This window comes from Phaseolus vulgaris, chromosome 9 (genome assembly GCF_051622355.1).
Source record: "Phaseolus vulgaris cultivar YP4 chromosome 9, ASM5162235v1, whole genome shotgun sequence".
In the NCBI taxonomy this organism is placed as follows: domain Eukaryota; kingdom Viridiplantae; phylum Streptophyta; class Magnoliopsida; order Fabales; family Fabaceae; genus Phaseolus; species Phaseolus vulgaris.
The window spans coordinates 31,197,464-31,222,992 of NC_143506.1; the positions used below are offsets into that span (position 1 = coordinate 31,197,464).

A 25,529-nucleotide genomic window follows, 5' to 3' on the forward strand; every position below is an offset into this window, starting at 1 on the left:
AGATATGACTAAATTATAGATTGTAAGTGAGTGCAAATCTCATTTTACAGGGTTGGTTTTGTGGGCTTAAGTTAAGCCTAAATCCACTTTCTAAGACTCTATAATGTCAAAACCAGTTGCTTGTATTTGAATTATTTTTTTTCAGTAGGTTTTTCTGGGTGTTGATTTGGTTTTGTCTTGTAAGTTATAATTTAATATGATGGCTGGTGTTCTCTAGGGTACCCAATTATATGATCCAAAAGCTGGTGGGTGGCGAGACCTTGGTATGCTTGATGTTATGCAGGTAAGGCATGGGGTTTCTTGTTTAAAGGAAATATGAACTGTTTATATGATCCAAGAAATGTTTTTTGTTTTCAATTTTACTTACAAAAATGTTAACTTTTTTTTGTTTTGTTTCCTGTTTTTAAAATTTGTATAGGAAACTAGTTGAAACCACTTAGACACCTAACATATACAATGAAAGCAGCTTTTCTCAGTTTCATTGTTTCCTATTCAAACTTTTGAATAGGAGACAAACTAAAAATAATATAATATTTTTGAACTAAGAGGTGAAACAGGATAGTTTTCTTGTAGCTAAGAGGCTCTTTCTATGAAATTGTGATGTAGATATTTGGGCGAGCTGGGAGACCTCAGTTTGACAAAAGTGGGGAAGGTATTATAATTACATCTCATGACAAACTAGCTTATTATCTGCGACTGTTGACAAGCCAACTCCCAATTGAAAGCCAGGTAATGATAACATGTTCATTTTGTTCTTTGAATCTCTGTCTGCCTATCATGCATTAGAATTTCTTAATGTATTTCGCTTTGTGTTCAGTGACTTCTTTCATCATTTGCAGTTTATTAGCTCCTTGAAAGATAATTTAAATGCAGAGGTGGCATTGGGTACCGTTACAAATGTTAAGGAAGCCTGTGCTTGGCTGGGCTATACTTATCTCTTCATAAGGATGAGGATGAATCCTTTAGCCTATGGTATTGGGTGGGATGAGGTACCAAACTACAAACTTTACCTTTGTTGAACCAGTTATATGATGTATTTCTATGTTTTTGGCTTGTTTATGTTTGATGTATGTTTTCACTTAACTAACCTCCTATGTAAAAGGGTTATGGTAGGAAGGAAGCACAAGGTAGGGGTAAGTGCAGTGGATTGAACCTAATTATGTTATTATCAACTTTATAACTGGCTGTTAACTGAATCCCAACTGGTTAGATAGATATATAGCAGGAGGTTTCATTTGAGAAAAGCATTTTTTTGTGCGGAAAGAAAGAAGAGGAGGGGGAGAGCCATTGGGTTCGTTCTTGAACATCCAAGAAGCTGCGTGCTAGTAACTTTCTGCAATCCATAAAAATCTAGAACTGTAGATGACAATTCTAGTTCTGACCTTAAATGTAGGAGTTGTAATGTGAAGAGAAGGCTCATGTTAGGGAACTATGCTATGGTTCTCTGTGAGAAATTGATACCATACAAACTACAAAGACAGATTTCTTATTCCACTAATTAAAGAAATAAAAACGTGTACCAAAAATAAAGAACTTGTATTTAATTTTTTGATATGTTGTAACTTCAAAGTCAATAGTGTTGTTTTTGTGTGTGCATATTCTACAAAATGAATGGGAATATTGATAATTTACTGCATTCTACAGATTTTTAAAGAAGTCCGCCCACTAATTATTTTGAAAATAATTTTTCAGTTATTGGCTATATGTTTTGAAAGATTTTCTATTGATAAATTTTTTATTTACTGTATGGAGTAAGACAGGTGATTTCTTAATCTTATATGCTTTAGGTGATGGCGGATCCTGCTCTTAGTTCTAAGCAGAGGTCTCTTGTAATTGATGCTGCACGTGCCCTTGATAAAGCAAAAATGATGCGCTTCGATGAGAAAAGTGGCAATTTTTATTGTACTGAGCTTGGTCGCATTGCAAGCCATTTTTACATTCAATATTCGAGTGTTGAAACATACAATGAAATGCTGAGACGCCACATGAATGACAGTGAGGTATGGGGCATTTTCTAGTGTTCTGTTTGTTCATTACTATATCAAAGGATGATAGCTTATACCTGAGTCTGCCTCTTGTGCTCAATTATTTTCTCTCATAAATTTTCCCAATAAAAAAGGTATTCTCGTACAATAAAAGTAATGATTTATTGTTCATTTTATATGCCTTTTTCCCAGAAGATTGGGGAAGGTGTGTATTTTGGTGGTTAGTTATTTAATGTATCTTAGTCTGTTCTTTGCCATAAGCATATGAAAACATGCATCCATTCTAAATGACATTCATATATTACTATTATCAGCAATTTTTTTTTCTTATGTTCTTTTTACCTTTTGCCACTCTAGGTGATTAACATGATTGCACATTCTTCTGAATTTGAGAATATTGCTGTTCGAGAAGAAGAACAAAATGAGCTAGAGACGTTGGCACGCTCATCATGTCCATTAGAAATTAAGGGTGGTCCTTCCAATAAACATGGAAAGATTTCCATCTTGATTCAGGTCTTGTTCGTGAGTTTGACTTTATTTTCCAGTTAGGATACCTGACTAATTGAATGAATAAGATATGGCTTTTTGTTGTTTGCAGTTGTACATATCTCGAGGTTCAATAGATTCTTTTTCTTTGATATCCGATGCTGCATATATTAGTGCAAGCTTGGCTCGAATAACACGGGCGTTATTTGAGATTTGCTTACGAAGAGGTTGGTGTGAGATGTCTTTGTTTATGTTGGAGTATAGCAAAGCTGTGGATCGTCAAGTTTGGCCATATCAACATCCTCTTAGACAATTTGACAAGGACCTTTCTGCAGAAGTTTGCTCTCAACTATTTTTTTTTCACTAAATTTTCTAGCTAAAATATAATATTTCATATTGGTGTATGTAATATTATTTTTTGGTTCATAGATATTGCGGAAGCTTGAAGAACGTGGAGCTGACCTAGATCGCTTGTTTGAGATGGAGGAGAAAGACATTGGGGCATTAATTCGGTATGCACCAGGAGGAAGGGTATGTACCTTTTAGTAGGATAATGTTGAAAGGTTTCCTTAGAGGTTGGTTTAGATGCTGAAGAAATGATTATTATTTTCTTATGCCTTCCCCTTTTTAGTTGGTCAAGCAAAACCTAGGGTATTTTCCATCACTTCAATTATCAGCAACTGTGAGTCCAATTACCAGAACTGTATTGAAGGTATTTTACAATGATGAATATCTTTCCAGAGTGCTTAGTTTCACAATTTTTTCATCGTTTCATCATATAAAGTAGTCTTGACATCCAGTTATACACAATCACTTGTTATTTTCAGGTTGATTTGGTCATTACGCCTGTTTTCATTTGGAAAGATCGTTTTCATGGTACTGCTCAACGTTGGTGGATTTTGGTAGAGGTGAAATAAATTTTCCTATGGTGATGCATAACTCTGTAATTCCTTGATTTTTGTTTAAAAATCTGAACACTTGTTATGGAGGAGAAATTAATTTAAGTAAAGGGAGAATTTCAAAGAGAAAGAGGATGAGTAATCCTCCTATACAAAAGGAACAAAACAGAAAACAACTAGAAATATAGAGTTAAACAAAGCAGAAAACAACTAGAAATATAGAGTTAAACAAAACAGAAAACAACTAGAAATATAGTTAAACAAAACAAAAAACAACTAGGAATATAGAGTTAAACGGAGAACACATCTTCCCAGTTGCTCAATGTAACTTATAGTGAAACACCCTTTAAACCAAATCAGGTGAGTTGCCAAAGAACCTCCTTTAAAAAGTACCAGAGTTATTTCTTCTATCAAAGGAACACTTGTAGCATATGGAGCAGATTTGTACAAAACTTGGGTCTCTTTACTTCTTCCAATTCCTTGAAACATATAATCAATTATTGTTTCTGGGACTTAGGGCACACACAACATTCACTGAAAATGCTGAATAAGTATAAAGAGACTACAGCACAACAATGTACGAGCAGGTGGGAAACATATTCTGAGCAGCACACACACATATGACAAGGAGGAGCATTATAATGCCTATGCACCTGTTCCAAGTAATTACTATTGCTTTTATTAAATACCACTGGGCAAAGATAAGATCAGGCCAAAAGGGATATTTTGAATTTCTGCAAGAGGTTATTAAGATAAAAAAAAAAGCCCCAGAAGGTTCAAGGGGCCAAATCCTTTTATATGGGTGAGAAGGAGAGGTGAATGGAATCAAGGAATGCTCATAAGGGACTCCAATCCTAGTTATAAATACATGACAACCTACAGGAAACCTTATCTTGATTAGTAATGTTAGACTATACTGCATGTGCATGTGCAGTCTGTTGCTTGTGTTCTGTAACTTCTGTTAAATATTTCTGGATGCGATAAACAAGTTAGTTAGCTGTTAGATTTGTTTAGAGTCACAAATTTTTGAACGTTAGTTACAGCTCTGTTAGATCTAAACTAATTGTATCTATATATATATATAAACATTTGAAACTGGCAGATGTCTCCTAGTATCTGTTATCAGATGTGAAATTCCCAGTTAAGGTGGCTTTCCAATATTTAGTGATGCAAGAATGTGGGAGCTTGTAATGTAGCTTTTTCCTTACGTAATAAACTTTTTAACTTGATATGTTTTGTTATTTGTTAACTCCAAATGAATGCATGATCAACCATTTCAAGCAGGATTCTGAGAATGATCACATCTACCACTCGGAACTCTTTACGTTGACAAAGAGGATGTCTAGGGGCGAACCTTACAAGCTTTCCTTCACTGTACCTATATTTGAACCACATCCACCACAATATTACATCCATGCTGTTTCTGATTCATGGCTTCATGCTGAGGCATTCTACACTATTACTTTTCACAATTTACCATTGCCAGAGGTATAACAGAGTTCATTTCTTTATTTTTTTCTCTTCTAGTCTATTGCATTGCAACTGCTCTTGGTAGTTTGTTTCTCACTTGAAAATATCTTTTTTAGGCTCGGACTTCTCACACAGAACTCCTTGATTTAAAACCTCTTCCTGTGTCTTCTCTTGGAAACAATTCTTATGAAGCATTGTATAAATTTTCACATTTTAATCCTATACAAACACAGGTATGTTTTATTTTATGTACAGCAAAGTTTGTTAGGTTATGCACTGTGGGCTTAAATACATAAACAACATTTTAAGACTGTTCTGTTACGTCTTTATTGGACTTGGGCAGACTTTTCATGCCTTGTATCACACAGACAATAATGTTCTGTTAGGAGCTCCAACTGGAAGTGGAAAAACTATATCTGCTGAGCTTGCTATGCTTCGTCTTTTCAATACTCAGCCTGATATGAAGGTTTGTACTCAAATTTGTTAATGCATTTTGAGAAAGAGCATGGGCCTAAGGTGATTGCTCTTGATAGCAACTTAAGGTGCTTACTTATGTACTGTCTTGAGACTAAGTGAAAGAATAGCAACATTGTAGATTACATTTTATTAATTGTAGAAACAAACATCAAACTTTATCTGTACGTTGTGAAATTTTTTCATTATTGATAATATTTGATAATTTCATTAACAAATACATAATGTCTTACCTTCATTGCACATTATCTTATGAAGTGTATAACCTACTTTTCTGTATGAACAAGCAGGTTATTTACATAGCTCCTTTGAAGGCTATTGTTAGGGAAAGAATGAGTGATTGGCAAAAGCGTCTTGTCTCTCAACTAAGGAAAAAAATGGTACTAATGTTTTTTAAGGAGAAAAAAATATGTATAAAATGTACATGGTATTGGTGGTAATGATATCATGCCTTTCATCAGGTTGAAATGACTGGAGATTATACTCCTGATTTGACGGCTCTTTTGTCAGCCGATATCATCATATCTACTCCTGAAAAGTGGGATGGAATTAGTCGTAATTGGCATACCCGTAGTTATGTCACAAAGGTGAATCCATATACGACTTCAAAGTTTGTGGACATGTTATACTACCTTGGATTTTTATATAAGAAACAAAATGTTTTTTCTTTAGTCTTAATAATGAGAAACATTGATTTATTTTCAAATTTACTAATTTTTTAATTTCTTTTATATCCTTAATTTATTGTGAAGTCTAGTTGTTAGGTAATCTCTAATTTCTTATGAAAGGTAGGTGCATCCACGCTTAATGCATTTAATACTATTATAATCGTGATGGTTGTTGTGTATTTTAGGATTTTTTATATTTTATCTTTGCTGTAATTTTATTCTTTATAATTGTCATGTCTTGCTATTAATACTATGTTTATGTATTTAAAAACAATCCTATAATTATAGGGATTTGTGTCCTTAGAATTAGCTGTTCATATTTCCTAAAATAACCATTAGGTTCATGTATTTATAGGCCCAATGACTTTATAATTGATACAGTAAAGTGGAATATTATTCCTTCTAAATTTGAGATGCTATTGGAGCTCCTGATCTTTGGGAGCCTCTAACCGTAATCCTAGAACAACATCTTCATTGCTACCCAACATTGTGTTTTATCACAACCTTCATTGCTGTGCAATCCACCCTTCTGGAGTTGCACCCGTCTATGATGGCTAAGATTGTGATTAGGGTCTGGAAACTGGGGATAGATCCTAAACACCTAGAGAATTGCTGAATGTTCATTATGCCTATTGGTTATCTTAAGAAGTGGACTTTAAGTCTAGCTCAACCTTACAAAATTGGCTCAAAAGGTGAGGTTTGCACCCACTTATATACTATGAAATGTCCTTATCTCTAGTTGATGTGAGATTTCTAACACATCTTCCTCGCGCCTAGACCTGACAACTTGTACGTGAGACTATATATTTATTTATTGATGGTTCGATAGTGGCCTGTTAGCGGGTGATCCTGATAAACCCTCATTAGGATAAACTCTAAATGACTCTAATACCATCTTAAGAAAGGAACTTTAAGCCAAACTCAACCTTACAAAACCAACACATAAGTTGAGGTGTGCACCCATTTATATACTATGACATATATATATCTCTAGTCGATGTGAGATCTCTAATATATTAAATGGAAAGAATAATCTCAAATGGTCTCAACTCATTAGGACTATCTTGAAAGGAAAAGGAAAGGTCAGTCACTTTATAATGCCCGTGATGAAAATGGTACTAAGTTCAAATCATGAGATGAGATGAAGAAGACTCCATGTTCATGGCATGGCAATGGAATTCTATGGTCCTAGAAATTAGTGATACCTGCATGTTTCTTAATTCAACAAAGGAAATTATTGATGCGGTAGAACAAACCTATTCTAAGGTCAAGGATGCTACACAAATCGATGATGTAAAGGTGAAAACTGTGGCTGCCAAATAGGTAAACAAATCATTTATAGAATATGCCAATAGAATCAAATATTTGTGAATGGAATTGGACCGCTAACACGTTATAAAAGCAAAGTGTTCAAAAGACTCAACAATTATTAAGGACTATATTGAATAAGATAAAGTGTATGATTTTTTGGTAGGCCTAAATCTTAAATATGATTAGGTCCAAATACAAATCTTGTTAAGAGAGAAAGTCCCAGGGCTTAATGAAGTCATAGCTATTATCCAAAGTGAAGAGATCATGAGAAGACTGATGTTGGAGATCCTAACTACTGAAAGGTCACCAATGATGTCTGATGGTGGAACAACCATGATTCTTAACTAGAGATAAAGCGGGGTTCTCAATATGAAAGAAAAAACATGAGAAGGTTTGATGTACTTACTGCAACAAGCGACGCCATACAAAGGAGAAATGCTGGAAATTACATGGAAAAATCCCAAGCAGAGAATGGTGAAAAAAGAAGGCCCAAGTCCAGAATGTGAGCAAAAAGGAGGCTCTCAGAAAAGGGCAAGGGCAAGGGCAAACACAAATTTTTAATAGACAAGGTGAAGAATTTTTCTTCAGCTAAATCACGAATAGATAGAAAGGGTCAAATCTTTCTATAGTAAATTGGAGAAGCCCACATGTATGTGTTCCCTAACATATTTCGATACATTTTTCTTTTCTTTTGGTCTCAATGTGGTAATAAAAAGATTTTGTGTCAAGGGATGTCACCTTTAACGAGCAAGAAGGCTACTTCAAGGAGCCTCTTATTTAGGGGGAGAATGTAAGAGAGGAGGGGGAGAATATAAGAGAGGAAGATGAGTTTCTCAAGCTTCGAAATTTTGCATTTGTACTTGAAACTGAGAAAAGGACAAATCTTGCACTTGAACCTCTTGAACTAGAAGCAAGACCTACACCTGAGCCTCATAAACTAGCAACATGACCTGCACTTAAACCTGAACCTAATGATGGTAGAAAATTTGGGAAAAGTTTGGTTTACCAAATGAGAGGATAGGCCATTCCAAAATCTGCCTATGTTTAAGAATCCAACCCACCATCATTACATGTGTAACTCTTTTTAATCCTATAAATTTCAATAATTCTGGTGAGTTTGTCTTTGAAAATTCAGCAACACAGGTGAATCAAAATTCGGACCTTCTTATTGTCCTTAGAAAGGGAACTAGAACATGCACTGAACAAACACTTTAACCTCGACCAATTTTACTATCCTTTGAAAAATTCTCTCGTACGCATAAAACCTTTCTCACATAGCTAAAGTCTACAACAACACCTTCCTCAACATCTAAAACATTATCTATCAGGAAAAGGAAACAAGAATATGACATGGGAACTTGTCACCTTACCAATTGGGCTATTAGGGTGCAAATGCATAAATGTAATAAAGTATTAGATTCATGGAACCATTGAATGATTGATGGAACCATTGAATGTTACATGGCACAGTTAGTGGTCAAAGGATTCACTCAAACAAATGGAGTGGATTACTTGGAGACATTTGCCACAATTTCTATGATGACAATTAGGGTAATATTGCCATTAGCAACAAATTATGATTAGGTCTTGCAAGAGTTTACTGTGAAGAATGTATTCTTACATGGAGACCTAATAGCCCCCTAGTTATGAAGGACATGTTTCTACCCAAACTGTTTTCAAGCTAAGTGGACTTTAAGCCTAACTCAATCTCATAAAACCGATTTATAAGGTGATGTTTCCACTCATTTATATGCTATAAAATGTCCTAATCTTTAGTCAATGTGGGATCTCCAACACATCCCTTTCACGCCGAGCGTGACAACTCGTGCGTGGGACAATATATTTATTGGTGGTCTAATAGCGATCCGATAGTGGGTTGCTTGATAAGTCCAACAAAACTCTTGCTAGGATAGGCTTTAAATGACTCTGATTCCATATTAAGAAGTGAACTTTAAGCCTAACTCAATCTCATCAAACCAGTTTATAAGGTGAGATCTCCAACACTAAGAAATGCTCCATATAGGCTAAAAGAATCCCCAAGAGCATATTTTGAAGATTCACCAAAGTTATGACAAGTTTGGGCTACAAACAAAAAGGGGATCACACTTTATTTATCAAACATTCAATTTCAGTGGGAGTAACAATATTATTGGTATATGTAGACAATATTATAATAATTGGGGATGACAAAAAGGAACAACAGATGTTCATTGAGTCCCTTTCCACAAGCTGAGATAAGATATCAGGGAGACATAAATATTTGTTGGGGATTGAATTGGTTCATTCCAAAAGAGGAATTTATATATCTCAATAGAAGTATATTATAGACTTAAAGAAACAGGTAAGATAGTCTGCAGACCAACTAGTACTCCAGATGATCTAAATATAAAGTTGGGAAGTGTAAAAGAGGATATTGACGTGGATAAGGAATTGTAAAGACTTGTGGGTAGGCTTATTTACTTATCACACTAGGCCATACATTGCTTTTGTTGTGAGTCTAGTCAGCCAATTTATGGACTAACCAAAGCAAACACGTTTACAAGTTGCTCTTAGAATTGTTTAGTATTTAAAAGGGATTCCATGAAGAGGGATTTTATTCAAGCAAAACTAGAGTGTAAATCTTAAAGCATATACCAATGCAGATTATGCGGGGTTTGTCGTGGATAGAAGATCAACTATTGGATATTGTATTTTCCTTGGTGGAAACCTAGTGACTTGGAAGAGCAAAGAAACATAGTGTAGTAACTAGATCAAATGGTAAAACATAATTTCGATTAATGACCCAAGGAATATGTGAACTTCTATGGTGGAAGATTATATTGGAAGACTAGAAGATTATATTGGAAGACTAGAAGATAAATTGGGATGAATCTATGAGGTTATGTTGTGACAATAACTCTGCAATTAGTATAGCCCACGACCCTGGGAAGAACGATTGAACTAAACATACCGAGGTGAACAAATATTTTATCAAGTAAAAGCTAGACAATAACTTTGAAAAGTTATATCCAAGCTCCTAATGGAGAACACTTACTAGCTTGAGGGGGAGTTTCAAAACTGCGGTGCTCATTATGTATTTCGGGAAGTCTTATATTTTATCCTTGTTGTAATTTTATTCTTTGTAACAGTCGTATCTTACTATTAATGCTAGGTTTATGTATATGAAAAAAATCCCATAATCATAAGGATTTGTCTCTTTAGAATTAGTTGTCCATATTTTTTAAAATAACCAATAGGTTATTTATAGGTGCAATGGCCATATAATTAATACAATAAAGTAGAATATTATTCCTTCTAAATTTGAAAAATACTTATGGTGTGTCTAGAATATAATTTGAATTTATGTTATTAATTAAAATAGCTAACTCAACCACTTTTATTGGTATTGATGAATTACTTCCTTGTTTCTTTTATGTAGGATCAAAGGTGATATTATTTATCTAACTATATAAATGTTAGTGTCATCTACTTCACGTATTAATCTTGATGCAAATGATCAATAGGTTGGACTTATGATTTTGGATGAGATTCACTTATTGGGAGCAGATCGTGGGCCAATCCTTGAGGTATATTCTTATGAATGGTGGCAACATACTTGTGACTACCTCATTATTTTATCTTATTTCAGTATAGTTTATTTGGTACTGTGAATCCTCTATGAAAATTAGAGATGATCATTTTGAACAATCTCTTTTGTTTCGGTAATGTCTCGTAAGAAATTCTTTCACTTGAAAAAGACCAACTATGAGAGAAAAAATATTATTGAATTGATACTATGAAAAATTACATTAGTCTTTATATATAAAGAACTCTAAGCCTAAAGTAATTATTACAAAAGAGATATTTAGAATCTTCAGACAACACACTTGTAATTAATTACAATATCCTAGTTAGCTTCTCGACTATATTTTCTCCTGAATCAACACCCCAAACTTGCATGTGAGATCTTGAAATTGTTTTGTTGGAAGACCTTTTGTAAACAAATTTGCTTATTGAAGCCTATATGGGACATAAGAAGCGTAATAACTTGATAAGGCCATTATCTAATTTTTCTTTAATAAAGTGTTGATCTATCTCTATGTGCTTGGTCATGTCATGCTCAATTGGATTGTCAACAATACTAATAGCTGATTTATTATCACATAAAAGAGTCATAGACTTTTCACATGTTCCAGATTTTGATCCGATGTTTGCAAGTCCAGCTGTTTAGTTGTTACCTTGGCAGGGTGATGCTTGATTGTGGTGTCCCCAATCAAAAAGCTGACGGTGAAGGGAAACAGCAATGGTGGAAGGAAATGGTTAATAATAGTTAGAAAAGGAGGTACAACAATGAGAGAATGCCAAAATTCAGAAAGAAATATGATTTTCGAAGAAAAAGAAATTTTGTAGCGATTCAATGGGTCTAATGGGAAAGCAAGGATTCAACTAGGTTATATGGTGGAATCCTTGTGTTGTGTGTATCAAGCACAACAAAGGAACATATGTGGAATATACATTGCATTACATAGAGATGGACATAGGCCCATAACGTAAAATGCATCTAGGCTGATTCTCCCTGCACCATATCATTTATGATCTGCACCCAACACACTCACATAAAATGTCCATTTTGTCCTTAATAATTTTAAATTTTTGCCTTCCGGAAATTCATATCCATAAGTCAAATTACAAAGTTCCGGATATACAAATCTGGAACTAATATGTCACTTCCGGATTTCACCATCCAGAAGCTTATTTGGACAACATAAATGGCCTTTTGGATGTCAAGATCCGTAAGCAAACATAAATGAGTTTTGGATCTCAATCCTCAGCACCATTTACAATCCGGAACTCATTATTCACTTCCGGATATGACCATCCAGAAGCTTAAATGAAATATGAAAATGACCTTCCGGATTTCAAAATCTGGAATGTATAAAAATGACTTCCGGATATTGAAATCCGTAAGCAAATATGTGAAAAGGGCATAATGCAGTTTTAAATTTTTCATTGGGTGCGAGCCAAAATTGATTGAGTGCAGGAAGCAATTGCCATGCATAATTGGGAATCGTTTAAATTGTAGTCTCTATTGGGTTTCCCTGATTTTATTCATTTATGTTTTTTTGGTCTTTTGATTTTTGTTGGGTAGTTTTATGTGATCTTATTTTCAAACCCAAATACATTCTTTAAATTGGATCCATTCCACTTTTGGTATTTGGACACGTACTTTGAGTATAAATATTTAGAAAATTTGTTTATTCCATGTCGTCTTTCTTGTGCTTTGTGGGATGTGTTTTCTCATTTCTTTAAGGAGGATATCTCATTTATGCTTTTGTAACCATTTTTTCTCTAATAATATATGTTTCTAACTGAAAGCTATGCATTCTCAGTGTTAATATTCTGTGCATAGTAACTATTTTTTGAGCTACATAGTTATGACTGCAGAAATTTCTGTTTCTAGGTTATTGTTTCTAGGATGAGGTATATATCATCCCAAACAGAGCGAGCAGTACGATTTATTGGCCTTTCTACAGCACTGGCTAATGCTGGGTAAGTTTACTTTCTCTCCACTTTCCTGAAGATTTAAGTTCAATTTTTTTTTATAAAATAATTTTCATTTTCCATTTTCTTAATTTCTTAATTTCTTCTCGACACTAATTTCTGTATATCATATTGTGCTCGACACTAATTTTCATTTGCACTCGCGACTTTATAGTGAGTAACTTGGCATGTGTAAATGTGGGGAGAGAAAGAGCACAGAAAAGGAGTTTTTTGTATTAACTTATATTTCCTTGTTTACCTCTCTCTATGTAGTGATCTAGCTGACTGGTTAGGTGTTGAGGAAATTGGACTCTTCAATTTCAAGCCAAGTGTGAGGCCTGTACCTCTGGAAGTTCATATTCAGGCATGTGGATTTGGTCTTTCTGATAGAGCATGGCTTAACATGTCTGTTTCTTTGTCTATCTATTATTATAAATAGGGTGTGATTAGTAGAAGTGTGAATGGTGGTAATAGAGGAATGGAAATTTGATACGCATGTCTATGTTTCCACATGCAACAATTCTGCACTTGTTTTCTCGTATGAAGAAAACCCCAACTGTTGCATACTCATAATAAATTTTTTGCAAACATGTTAATATTACTTGGTTTTCTTATAGGGTTATCCTGGAAAGTATTATTGCCCAAGGATGAACAGCATGAATAAACCAGCATATGCTGCAATATGCACACATTCACCCACAAAACCAGTTCTTATATTTGTCTCATCCCGGCGCCAGACAAGACTTACTGCACTTGACCTGATTCAGGTGCAGATTCAATTTCATGTGAGAAATAGTATTTATTCTATTATGAAGTGCTGTTTTTAATCTTTCTTCTTTGTGAGTCAAGTTCGCCGCGTCAGATGAACAATCAAGACAATTCCTTAGTTTGCCTGAGGAAACCCTGCAGATGGTTCTGTCTCAAGTCTCCGACCAAAACCTTAGACATACTTTACAATTTGGCATTGGATTACATCATGCAGGACTGAATGACAAAGACAGATCACTGGTTGAGGAACTCTTTGGAAACAACAAAATTCAGGCATACATTTATGCCTTAAAAATTGACATGTCATTTTCTGTATTGAGAAAAAAATAATTAAAAGTTACACTTATTTAACTCGCCCTTAACTGGTTACTTTTATGCAGATATTGGTTTGTACCAGCACATTGGCTTGGGGTGTGAATCTTCCAGCTCATCTGGTGATTATCAAGGTGATATAGTTGTAGGTGTTTCCTTTTATACTATTTGTTTGCAATCATTTTGAAATTATCTTTTCTGGTATCAAGCCTGTTTGGTTTTCATTTATTGGATTGTTAACTACTTATCATTCATGAGTCACTTTGCTTTGAATTATAATTGGATTTTGATCAAATAAGATTTTCTTTCCTGAAAAACTTTCCCTTGAATGGTGTTCAGCATAGGTCTTACTCAAATATTCGAAGGCATTTCCAAGAGAATGGCTAATATAATGTTTCTAAATTAAGATTTTAAGAAGTTTACATTTCTGATAGTAAGATATATAATTTGATCACGTTTGGCATATGATTTAATTTCAATAAATGAGGAGATACAATTTGATTTGACAAGAAAATATCGTACCAAACATTTCTCATTATTAGTATTTTGTTCATTATTGTTGTATCTCCTTTATTGTAAATAAGAATACATTATACACGTGTGTACACAACATACAAATTCATTATATTCTACTATGTGTGAGGTGAACCAGAGCCACCCGTTAGGAACACGATATTTGGTAAGCTTTCTGTGTACCAATTAAAGACTAACAACTCAGGAAAATGAGCAGTCACAATTATATTGACAGGAAAATGGAACAAAAGATTTGAATCTCACTTGGTGTTTATCTTCAAAATTTTATTTCAACAATACTTTGCATCTTTTGCAGGGGACAGAATATTATGATGGAAAAGCAAAGAGGTATGTTGATTTTCCAATCACCGATATTTTGCAAATGATGGGTCGTGCTGGACGCCCTCAGTTTGATCAACATGGGAAAGCTGTGATTCTTGTTCATGAACCCAAGAAGAGCTTCTATAAAAAGGTCAAAATTGAGATTGCTGATTATATTTATCTTTTGATGATTAGCCTAATGTGCTGAGAATATTGTTTTCTCTTTTGTGCAGTTCTTGTATGAACCCTTTCCTGTTGAGAGTAGTTTGAGGGAACATTTGCACGATCACATTAACGCTGAAATTATTTCTGGAACCATTTGTCATAAACAAGATGCAGTGCATTATCTTACATGGACTTACTTATTTCGTAGACTGGTAAGTATGGTTTGGTGCCTTGTACTAAAATGGAAAATAGGTAAGTAGTAGGTGTGGTCAAATGGTTGTCTCAAAATTTTCAGAGTCATGGAGTTGTTTCCGAAATTAAAAGCCATGTTTGGATAAATCAATTCCATTAACCTTACTTGAACAATGTAAGAAAATAAAGAATTATTTATTGATAACAATCACCAATTACAAACCCATAATCTCTATTTTTATTAACCAAAACCTTTAGAAAAGGATATAAAAATATGCTGAAAAGAATAGGAAGATTCTGAAGATATTTTTTCCTAATTACTATGGGGATATTGAGAATATTTTTTTTATAAGAATTTTTATTATTTACAACACCTCCTAATATTACTCATTCTCAATTTGCCTACAAGATTATGGAATCTGCATTGGGGAAGCCTTTTAGTGAAAATCTTTGTTATCTTTCATGAAGTGTCTGCCAATTTCCATATGTTTGTTCCTATCATGTTTGACTGAATTTTGGACAGTGCTCTTGGCTTGTTAGTACAGTACAATTGCACAAGGATGTTAAACTTTATTTTATGCTCTTCAAGTGTGAATTTTTCCAGAGTCCTTTAGGCGCATCTTGAGCAAGACCTTGAAATTTAGCTTTTGCACTAGAACAAGATACTCTATCCTAGGTTTTTCTTCTCTAGGTCACTACACTTTCTTCCGAGTCAAAGTGTTTTTTTTTTTTCTGAATAACAACCCTTCTCCTAGGCTTGACATCAAGTACTGGAGAATTTTGTCAACTACTTGCATGTGTCTTTTTCTCGCATCATGCACAAAGAATGTCTGGCCTTGTGTTTGAAGTATAGTTAATGGATTATCAGTTAGGTATTCTTTCAGCCTTTATTTGCAAGCTATCATCTCTGTCTAACCTGGGGTTAGTTAGAGTAATACTCACTTGTACTGGTTGAAAATCATTTTAAGAAAATACAATAGTCCTTAAAAATAGAAATGTAAACTAAACAATAGTCCTTAAAAATTCCCGGGCAAGAGGAATAAGTTATTTGTATATAATTGACATGTAACTAGAGAAGTTTTTCTTCTTTTTCATTGATCCCTTCCCTTTTTGTTTTGTTCTTTAATGCATAATCTAATTATGCTAATAAAATGGAAAATTAAAAAAATCTTAGTAAAATGTTCCTAATTAGGAACTGTTAACAACTGAGTTGGTTAAATAATGATGTTTGAAAGGTAGTTAATGGGTTACTGTTTATCGAATTAACTGAGTGCTTGAAGGGTTAATTTTTCTTGTTTATGAAATTTCCATAAAAAAATGTCTAGGGATTTAAATTATGAGTGGGAATTCTTTTTGTATATGTATTTATTGTTGTATGATTTTTTTACATACGTGCTTAATGGCCATTTTATGACAGATGGTAAATCCTGCTTACTATGGACTGGAGAATGCTGACACCGAATTTCTAAATTCATATTTGTCTAGGTAATGACATGAAATCGAATGGTTTTCAAGCTCATGTTAAGTTATAACTCTTTTCAACAGGGTTATTTTGGCTGACAGTTTTCTTTTCACAGCCTAGTGCAGAACACATTTGAGGATTTGGAAGACAGCGGATGCATAAAGATGGATGAAGAGAAGGTGGAGTCCATGATGTTGGGTTCAATTGCATCTCAGTATTACCTCAGCTACATGACTGTATCAATGTTTGGTTCAAACATAGGTCCAGATACATCACTTGAAGTAAGACATACAATTTCACCTTTTCCGGACTTTTTGACATCTCCATTGTTTGAATTATCATTTATTTTAATTGTTTAAAATCATTATGCTTAGATTTCTTTTTTCTGTAGGTCTTTCTGCATATCTTATCTGCTGCTTCTGAATTTGATGAACTACCTGTGCGTCATAATGAGGTAACTGTTTTAATTGCTATAAAGTTTAGAGTTAATAAACTTTTAATTAAAATATTGTAAAGTTCAGATTTTTATAAATATGCGAGGGGAGGGATATCAAACTAAGAATATGTAAAGTTCTAATTTATTGATTTTCTCATCCTAAAGTCAAGTGTAGACTATAGTTACCAGATTTGTGTCTGTTCCACTTGTGTGACGATCGAATCTGTACATGTAAGATTTCTGCACTTTTGTGATGATCGAATTTGTGTCTGTTCCACTTGTGTGATGATCAAATTTGTGCATATATGATTTCTGCACTTTTGCTATATAGATCAGTAAGCAACAAATTGGCTTGCGTAGTAGAAGTGATTACAATTGTTGGAACTTCCACAACGGCTAGTGTGATGTGATCAAATTAAAGCATTTTAATGGATGACTATCAGTACTTTTCAAATTGATTTTGTCAAGTTGAGTTAAACCTTAAAACTAATTTTAAGATGGTATCAAAGCTTATTCTATCAATTGTTCTTGGGCAAATTTGACTACCACTACCAAGCAATTATAAGACTACTCGCTAGGGTTGGGAATAGGCCTGGCTGCCAAACAGGGGCCTATGGCCTATCCCATTTAAAACCTAAGTTGGCCTACCTTGTTTAATAAAAAGGCTTGACTTTAGCTTTTATAAAAGCCTATTTTATTAAAAGGCTAGGCCTCAGGTTATAAAAATGTCTATTAAGTCTATAATTTATATATAATAAAAATAATATACATATTAGAATTTTATATTTTACATTTTAGAAATTAATTTTTTTATTTCATAACTACTATTTTCTTTTCTGTCCTCATGACTGGCTCCACCATTGTGACTTGCACAGACCCATCTTACTTTAAGCAACCCCATGGTATTTCTAAACTTCCCATTGGCATGCTTACTAAGTCCAAGAACACCCAGATAGAACCCCGTGTCTTCTCTGATTTTTTCACAATATCCTCCCTTAGTGGGATATGACTCAGGTGTATATTTAGTTGTCGAAATATAAAGAACATGCTAGGACATAGTTTTTACAAAGATCAGACCAAGCCTATGGTAGGCTAATAGGCCAAGTCAAATGTTCAGTCCTACAAACTTTTTACTTGAGATCTCTAGTTCTTGACATGAGAGGTGTATGTTGGAGATTCCACATCTAATAGTGATATGACTGTTAAAGTATATAAGTGGAGAGTAACCTTGCACTTTACAAGCTGATTTTGCTAGGTTGAGTTAGTCCTAACCCAAGTTCTAAGAAAAACTATAAAATTCTGTGAAGATACCAGAAAATAAAATGAATAAGTAGTACCTTTGGCTGTCGCAAGATGGAACTCCAAAACTTGTCGATCGTAAGGTCCTTGTGCCGAAAAAAAAAAATTAAAAAAAATTAGCTTTGTGAAATGAACCATTTCTACTTTTTATTTAAAAAGGGGGAAATGAAATGTCAATGGTTTAATCTAATGACTGAAAATTGTATACAAATAGCTTAATGAAACTCATGGTTTCAATTTATAGTTTAAAATTATTCTCCAAAATAAACTGTTTGTTTAAAAAATGTATTTGTAATTTAAAATAAAAATAAAAATTAGTTGTACAATTGAAGCATTCCAAATTCTAAGGGGTTGCTTTAGTTGTGCAAGTCTTGTTCTCACCTTGGATAAGTGTAAGTTATGCCCCCTGGCTGTTTGAGGAAAAGTATATGTAAGTCCTCTATAAATGGTCTTTGGGTTCAGTGGTTTTCCTTGCCTTCGATAGGTGTGTCATGCTTTTATTCTGAAAATTTATCTATCAAAACGGAAGCATACTACATAATACAAATGAATCTTGCCCGTGATGTATGTAATTCTTTTTATATAATGTTTTGCATCCCCTTTCTTGTAATGTGCTCCAAAACAAATCATCTTCATGGTAATGCTACTTTCATTCGCCGCAAAGCTTCCTCTTAATTTTATAAACATGAACACTATTGCCTTTCTGAAATAATGTGATCTAAAATTTGGTATATTGTTCTTTTCTTGTAGGAAAAATACAATGAAGCACTGTCTGAGAAAGTTAAATATCCAGTGGATAAGAACCGTCTAGACGATCCTCACATCAAAGCAAATCTTCTATTTCAGGTCAGTCATGTCAATAACCATGAATTTAGAATGGTATTTTAACATTCCTTGCGTATATTTGTAACCATACAAGTTTTTGGGACACAGGCTCATTTTTCTCAATTGGAGTTACCAATTAGTGACTATGTCACAGACTTGAAATCCGTATTAGATCAGAGTATACGCATAATTCAGGCCATGATTGATATATGTGCAAACAGTGGGTGGCTTTCTAGCTCAATTACTTGCATGCGTCTTCTGCAAATGGTCATGCAGGTATTCATTCCAGTTTTATTCTGCAGCTGCTCTTTCTTCATTCTTGGCAATTGGATAGTTTATATGGAACTAGCTAGGGCAATTTTGTTGTCAATTTCTGTCTATCTTACACTTAAAAAAATGCTTTAAGGTTTTTGTTAAACATTTTGATCGAAAGCTTTTCTAAAATTAAGCCAATTGATGTCCAAATATGAACTAAATTAAAGCTTCATTATCCAATGGTAGACGACATATTGAGCAACAAATACTACATAACTTCCTCAGTTGGAACTGTTGTACCATATTACAATTGCACTTCAGAGTGTGTAAAGGTTTCGGTCCACAAATCTTTTTACCGTCCCTAGAAACATGAGGTCCACAATCTCCAAATCCTATAATTTAATAGCCACTTCCAGCAAAAGATACATTCCGTGTTGCTTTGCATAGTTGATGACTTATGAGTAGTTACTAGTTACTTTTCTTGTCCTTTCCATGATTTATTCTGTAATTTGTATCATATGATGCACAAATCACATGATTTAAGGCTACTGATTAGTTTCTTGCCAGTTTACTTGGTTATAGTAATAGACAAATAAGAACTTGATTTTAAGTGCTAAAGCTAGTTGAAATGTTCTGGTGTTGCAGTCTAATATTATTATTTAGGTTTAATTTCCTTAGTTCTCATTTTGAGGGGGAAGGAGATTAGAACTCGATGCAGCATAACCTTTTTCATGATTCCATTGTGACACATCTGTGCCAATTGAGTGAAGTGACTGTATTTGTAGTCATCATTGTATCTCAAAAAATATTATTTCTTTCCTTTGATTGTTCCACTGCATTGAAATCTGTGCTTTCATTAAAATTGTGCTCATAGTGAACTGAAATCTTGTGACCTGCTTTTAGGGCTTGTGGTTTGATGAGGACACTTCCTTATGGATGCTGCCATGCATGAATACAGATCTGATAAGTTTACTTAGCCAAAGAGGAATTTCTAGCGTACAGGAATTATTAGACATTCCCAAAACAGCATTGCAGACTGTAACTGCAAATTTCCCAGCTTCAAGATTGTACCAGGTAAAGAGTCCTAATAACTTTTATTTTTAAATGCTGATTCTTGTTTTTTATTTAATTGCATCTTTTATTCCCCATATCCCTCTAGTTCTAATTGTCCACATATTTCCCATGTAGTTTTTTATTTTGAATTAATTATGTTTTTCATCCTTAAAAATTTGAAGTGAATCTGATGTTGGTTACCCAAAAACAATCGTTTTAGTCCTTCAAATTTAGTGCATGGAGACTAAAATTTGAGGTACTAAAATGAACTTATTAAAATTTGGGAGACCAAAAATTTATTTTAAATTTTAGGGACTAAACATAAATTTTTTTAGAGTTAATTCTATTATCCATCCAATAATTAACAGATATATAATGGACGTTTGATGTGATTTTGACTAGTAATGATTGACAAAGGATAAAACATAAACAGATGGAAGCGATTTTTTTGTGTTCATTTAAATTTTCTATACAATTTAGCTCTGTTAATCTATACAAATAGAGGTCATGCCAAATACATTTATTTATTTTTAAATGTAAACCATTTTTAATTATGGGCAGGGAATAGGAAGATGTTAAAAAAAAGGGATGAGCACTTTTTTTCCTCATATGGACAATGTTGCAACCCATGGCCGGTTGTGCATTATGGAGATGTGTAAGAAAAAAAATATGTTAGAGTCTAACTAGTGAACTTTAAACTTTAAACCTAACTCAACCTATAAATTCGACTTGTGAGATGAGGTTTGAACCCCACTTATATATTATGATTTGATCATATCCTTTGTTGATATGAGGTTTGTTAGCCCCTTCAATTAGTTCTAGTCTTTACATTTTTTTGTTGGTTTTGGTCATAGATGTGGCATGTTACAAACACACCCTAAATATGTCTAAAATTCTTCCTTTTGAACTATATTTTAGGATTGAATTAGGTGCAGTCCATTTTTAATATACCCTATGTAATCTACTAAGCTTGCTCTCCTCAAAACCAGGCTTTCGCATTTAACACAATCTACTGATTATTAATTTCTGTTTTTTTATGTTTCTCTTATTTGGACCAGGATCTACAACATTTCCCTCATATCAAAATGAAATTAAAGGTTCAGAGGAGGGACACTGATGGTGAGAGGTCTGACATAATAAATATCAGATTAGAGAAGATCAATTCTAGACGACACTCCTCTAGGGCATTTGTTCCTCGATTTCCAAAGGTTTTCTTCTTTTAAAAAATTGTGCTGTTATGATTTGTAGTCTGTGTGCGCTAAACACTATTTATAATTTTCCTGACAACAGATAAAAGAGGAACAGTGGTGGTTGGTTCTTGCTAATACCTCTACATCTGAGCTATATGCTTTGAAAAGAGTTTCTTTTTCAGGTCACTTAACTACCTCAATGAAGTTACCACCTACTCCAGCTAATCTTCAGGTAAATGATTTCACATCCATCCATCCAAACTCTGGTCCTGCTTCAGCTCTTGTTCTTCATACACAAAATTACCATTTTTATGTAGAATTTGAAATTTAATTTTAAGTAATCATTATTTATAATTTTTTATAATTTCAATTTCTCTTATAATTTGAAGTAATCATTATTTATAAATTTTTATAATTTCAAATTTCTATAAAAATAAATTACCTTCTAAAAAATCTCTATCCAAACATGCTATGAAGATTTTAATTATGCTTTTGTTCAGTGATTGTCAACTGTATCTTCTTTGATGTTGTCATTTGTTCGCATAATTTTATAATTTATGTACAAGACTGGTAAAGGAAAATGATTACTTGACTTAAGTAATTTGGGGCTTCCATGTGCTTGTATATGTAGCCAATATTTGTTCAAGGGAAGAATCATGAAATTTTGGCACTAATAAAAGAAGCTGCATTATACAAAATTGGCCTTTGTAGTGCAACAACCCGTGGCTTGCTACGTACTCTCTTTTCTATTCCCTATTTCTCTTACATCCCAAAAAAAGTAGACATTAGAGACAATATGTACCCCTTAAATAATGCATTTGGCGTTAGAGTCTAGTGATAGTACACACTAGAGTTTTTTTCTCGTATTGATTGGTCTTGTAGCTGAAGCATGGTTAAATAATGTGAGTCTTAAAAGGAAAAAGTTCGTTTTAATAGATTTATTTTGAAAGCTATATTTATTTGATTTGTAATTTGACTTGAGATTGTCAAGAGGTTTAGATTCGCTGTTACTGAGTACCTTTTGCTTGCATGTTGCTAATATTGTCTTGCAGGGCGTAAAACTGATTTTAGTCTCCGATTGTTACATTGGATTTGAACAAGAACACTCCATTGAAAAGCTTGGTGTATGATAAGTAGTGAAGCCATCATTGGGCAGGGCCATTTGTACATGCAATATAAGGTTTTCTATCCAAGGAAACTATTCTCCATTGAAGAGTGGCTGGTGGTTGCCCTGGTTGTTATTTTTTGTAACTAGTTTAATCTGTAAGATTTAATCTTGTTTACAGATTATCTTTTATTTTTATATATTTTTCAAGTCATGTCATCATTTTCATATATCTTTTATTTTTATATATTTTACAAGTCATGTTGACATTTGTATGTACAATGGGATTACATTGTCCCAGGATATATTCAAATAAATATACGTAAATATTTAGAGTTCTTGGATCGAAAGAGTTGTCTTAACGTTAATAAATTTTCAAGGAATGGATCCTGTAGTATTACCAGATTATATCCAACTAGCCTACAGGGAAACAAGGAAATCGAAATGGAGAGAATGCTAAGAATGTAATTGCAGAATGCTTCCCAGGCTCCAAAGGTATGAATGACTACATGGTTATAGGCTTAATGTAAAGTGATATTCTTGAAGATATGTGGTATACTTAAAATAATAGTTTAATGTTAGATCAAATACATGTGTGATAACAAACAAATAAGTATTTTAAGGTTATCTGCATCAAGTATTGTCTCTTGGTTACCTAGAATAAGTATGGTTTGTGAATTATTAAAAAAAACTATAATTCTTTATATATTCTAGTAATTAGACGCATTCTCAAATAATTTGTTACCTATAATCCAGGTCTTACCTTTTTCAAATCAAATTTACCTGTGCAGATTGGGATTCCAAAAGAGTAAAAACTTGGCACCTACTTCACTTTCTCATGACATGAATAGAAAAGGCAGAAGAAATAAAATTGTGAAACCATGCATACAGCCAAATTAACACAGTAAGTTTTTAGTAACTGACTTTTTTATTCGAATCCGAGATAATTGACATTGGATATTGCAATTATCAGAATTTCTATGGACCACTATTCGTGTTCATCAACTACACAAGAAAGAAAGCAACCACTGGCACTCACTCCAGTGTATTTTATTCGATCATGAGCTGTGCAAGCTAGCCAAAAAAGCCATATTTATTCACGCACAGTTATCATTCTTCGCACAATTATCATTCTTCGATGGGTCGGTCTCTGAAATATTTCCTATGTCATCTTGATGCGGCTTTTCTTGCACCTGCAGCTGTTCAAGATCAGAGGTATTTTTCTGGCCTTGGACTTCTTCCCTATCAATAGTATAATTGAAAACAAATTAAGAAAAGCAATTCTGCACTTTTGTTTTATGAGTTGAACGAAAGCAGTAGACGAAAAATAGTACCTGTTGTTGTGTTGTAACTGTTGAGTGACTTCCGTTCTTCCAACAGAGCTGCTGCGAAACGCGCTGCAGAGTTCCTCCATCGAGTACTGAACCCCTACTGTCTTTAACCGCTTTTTTTTCTTCGGATAAAACGAACACTCAATCCCCAAGAAATTGGTGTCCATCTCCTCATCGCTATCTTCGTCGTTCTCCGTTCTCTCTGACACGTCTAACTCGAATATAAAAATCTTTCTACTCCCACCACCATTCTCATCTTCCTTCTCTTTCTCTTTCCCTTTCTCTGATGCGTTCATTCTTCTTCCTTTCACTCACTCAGCACAAATTCTAACTCAACCGATTTCATGTTTTCCTTCTATTTGTAGTGTCTACTTACTAATGTTGCAGCTCCAACTCTAACTAACTAACTGACTCACTCATTTGCGTGTAAATTCACTACTAATGCATGTTCGTTTCTATTAAATATTAGTTATATCTCCTATCTACTCATTACCTCTTTTAATGATTCAACTATTCAAGTTCCTTTTCAAACTAATTCCAATTCAAATCTCCTAACCGCCCCAAGTGAATAACAGAACTCTTGATTTCTGTTGGATTTCGTGTCCTTATCCTAACAAATGAAAATCGCTTTAATGATGGGTTGAGTGTATGGATATAGAAAATTAAAAATTACTTAACTTTTGAAAATTATAAGTTTTTTCTTATCATTTTTAAATGGGGAAATGTTAACGACACGCTCCCCAGTAAGTATATGTTGTCACCATTGTCACATCATATTTATTAGTTTTAAGTGGAAGATGGCTTACCAAATCTTTAAGATGTTAGCTTTAGTCTCATTCGAACAACCTTGTTCTTTGAGTCTATTGTTGATAGCGAGCAAAGGATTATAATTTCTCATCAAAGTCTTCTTGCAATTATAGCTGAATTGGATTTAGTTTTTTTTTTTTTTAAACTGCATCTTGATCTTATATGCAAGGCTTTCCAACTATAGGAGTCGAAACCACTCTGTGTTGGTGAACCAAACTACACATGTTCAGGGTGTCTTGTTTTTTCTATGATTGTCGTCAAATATCTTGACCATAAACAAATGAGTCTTGGGTGGTCTGCTCAACCGAATATACAAATAATAATTAAATAAATCCTAACCACTTGACCCAGGAATGTCGATATTATGTATATTTGTACTTAAGATTTCATCAACGATGTGTGTGTAGATTGTGAAGTTATTTGTCCATCTAATTTCTATGAACAATCTTTAACATCTCATACCAAGGAGGTGGAGATACAAGGTCAACAAATTCAAACCTTGTTGCCTGTACTCAAGCCTTCATGAGGTGCATTATTCAACTTTTTTCGTTATTTGGTGACTAATCTTTTTCCTACAATGCAAAAAAGATGAGACAACCAAATTTTTTAAGTATATATTTGTGTAATTATAAGAATTGTAAACTACTAACCAGCCAATAGGAGTCAAACCGAATAACATAAA

At 33.7% G+C, this 25,529-nt stretch overlaps 2 protein-coding genes across 3 annotated transcripts in view; one reads left to right on the plus strand and one right to left on the minus strand.

Annotated features, from left to right (window-relative positions):
* LOC137820235 (U5 small nuclear ribonucleoprotein helicase) overlaps positions 1-23,061 on the plus strand; it is a 34,880-nt gene extending 11,819 nt beyond the window's left edge. The window contains exons 19-49 of one of the 2 annotated variants that reach the window (XM_068624195.2): positions 218-283; positions 607-729; positions 840-989; positions 1,788-2,000; positions 2,343-2,498; positions 2,584-2,808; positions 2,901-3,002; positions 3,103-3,183; positions 3,299-3,379; positions 4,655-4,858; positions 4,957-5,073; positions 5,184-5,306; positions 5,605-5,694; positions 5,776-5,901; positions 10,797-10,859; positions 12,734-12,822; positions 13,087-13,177; positions 13,431-13,580; positions 13,663-13,854; positions 13,962-14,027; positions 14,723-14,878; positions 14,961-15,104; positions 16,502-16,569; positions 16,662-16,827; positions 16,938-17,000; positions 19,032-19,127; positions 19,215-19,382; positions 20,265-20,435; positions 21,473-21,622; positions 21,705-21,836; positions 22,657-23,061. In XM_068624195.2, the coding sequence (XP_068480296.2) occupies positions 218-283; positions 607-729; positions 840-989; positions 1,788-2,000; positions 2,343-2,498; positions 2,584-2,808; positions 2,901-3,002; positions 3,103-3,183; positions 3,299-3,379; positions 4,655-4,858; positions 4,957-5,073; positions 5,184-5,306; positions 5,605-5,694; positions 5,776-5,901; positions 10,797-10,859; positions 12,734-12,822; positions 13,087-13,177; positions 13,431-13,580; positions 13,663-13,854; positions 13,962-14,027; positions 14,723-14,878; positions 14,961-15,104; positions 16,502-16,569; positions 16,662-16,827; positions 16,938-17,000; positions 19,032-19,127; positions 19,215-19,382; positions 20,265-20,435; positions 21,473-21,622; positions 21,705-21,836; positions 22,657-22,734 (3,900 nt within the window). In that variant the 3' untranslated portion in view covers positions 22,735-23,061. Of the gene's footprint in view, positions 1-217; positions 284-606; positions 730-839; positions 990-1,787; positions 2,001-2,342; positions 2,499-2,583; positions 2,809-2,900; positions 3,003-3,102; positions 3,184-3,298; positions 3,380-4,654; positions 4,859-4,956; positions 5,074-5,183; positions 5,307-5,604; positions 5,695-5,775; positions 5,902-10,796; positions 10,860-12,733; positions 12,823-13,086; positions 13,178-13,430; positions 13,581-13,662; positions 13,855-13,961; positions 14,028-14,722; positions 14,879-14,960; positions 15,105-16,501; positions 16,570-16,647; positions 16,828-16,937; positions 17,001-19,031; positions 19,128-19,214; positions 19,383-20,264; positions 20,436-21,472; positions 21,623-21,704; positions 21,837-22,656 lie in introns of those variants that run through there. The other variant, XM_090294855.1, reaches the window with a different exon arrangement.
* Positions 23,062-23,618: 557 nt separating this feature from the next.
* On the minus strand, positions 23,619-24,472 carry LOC137821490 (uncharacterized). The gene is made up of 2 exons (XM_068626104.2): positions 24,044-24,472; positions 23,619-23,951 (listed from the first exon to the last, which is right to left on the minus strand). Exons 1-2 carry the CDS (start codon positions 24,334-24,336, stop codon positions 23,807-23,809), a joined length of 438 nt encoding a protein of 145 aa, XP_068482205.2. The 5' UTR covers positions 24,337-24,472; the 3' UTR covers positions 23,619-23,806.
* Between the last annotated feature and the right edge of the window lie 1,057 nt (positions 24,473-25,529).

What these genes read in the sequence shown, in the direction of transcription:
- LOC137821490 (XM_068626104.2), bottom strand. Translation starts at nt 24,336, where the DNA reads ATGAACGCATCAGAGAAAGGGAAAGAGAAAGAGAAGGAAGATGAGAAT. An exon ending in CAGTTACAACACAACAACAG is followed by an intron (nt 23,952 to 24,043) that starts GTACTATTTTTC and finishes TACTATTGATAG; the next exon opens with GGAAGAAGTCCAAGGCCAGA.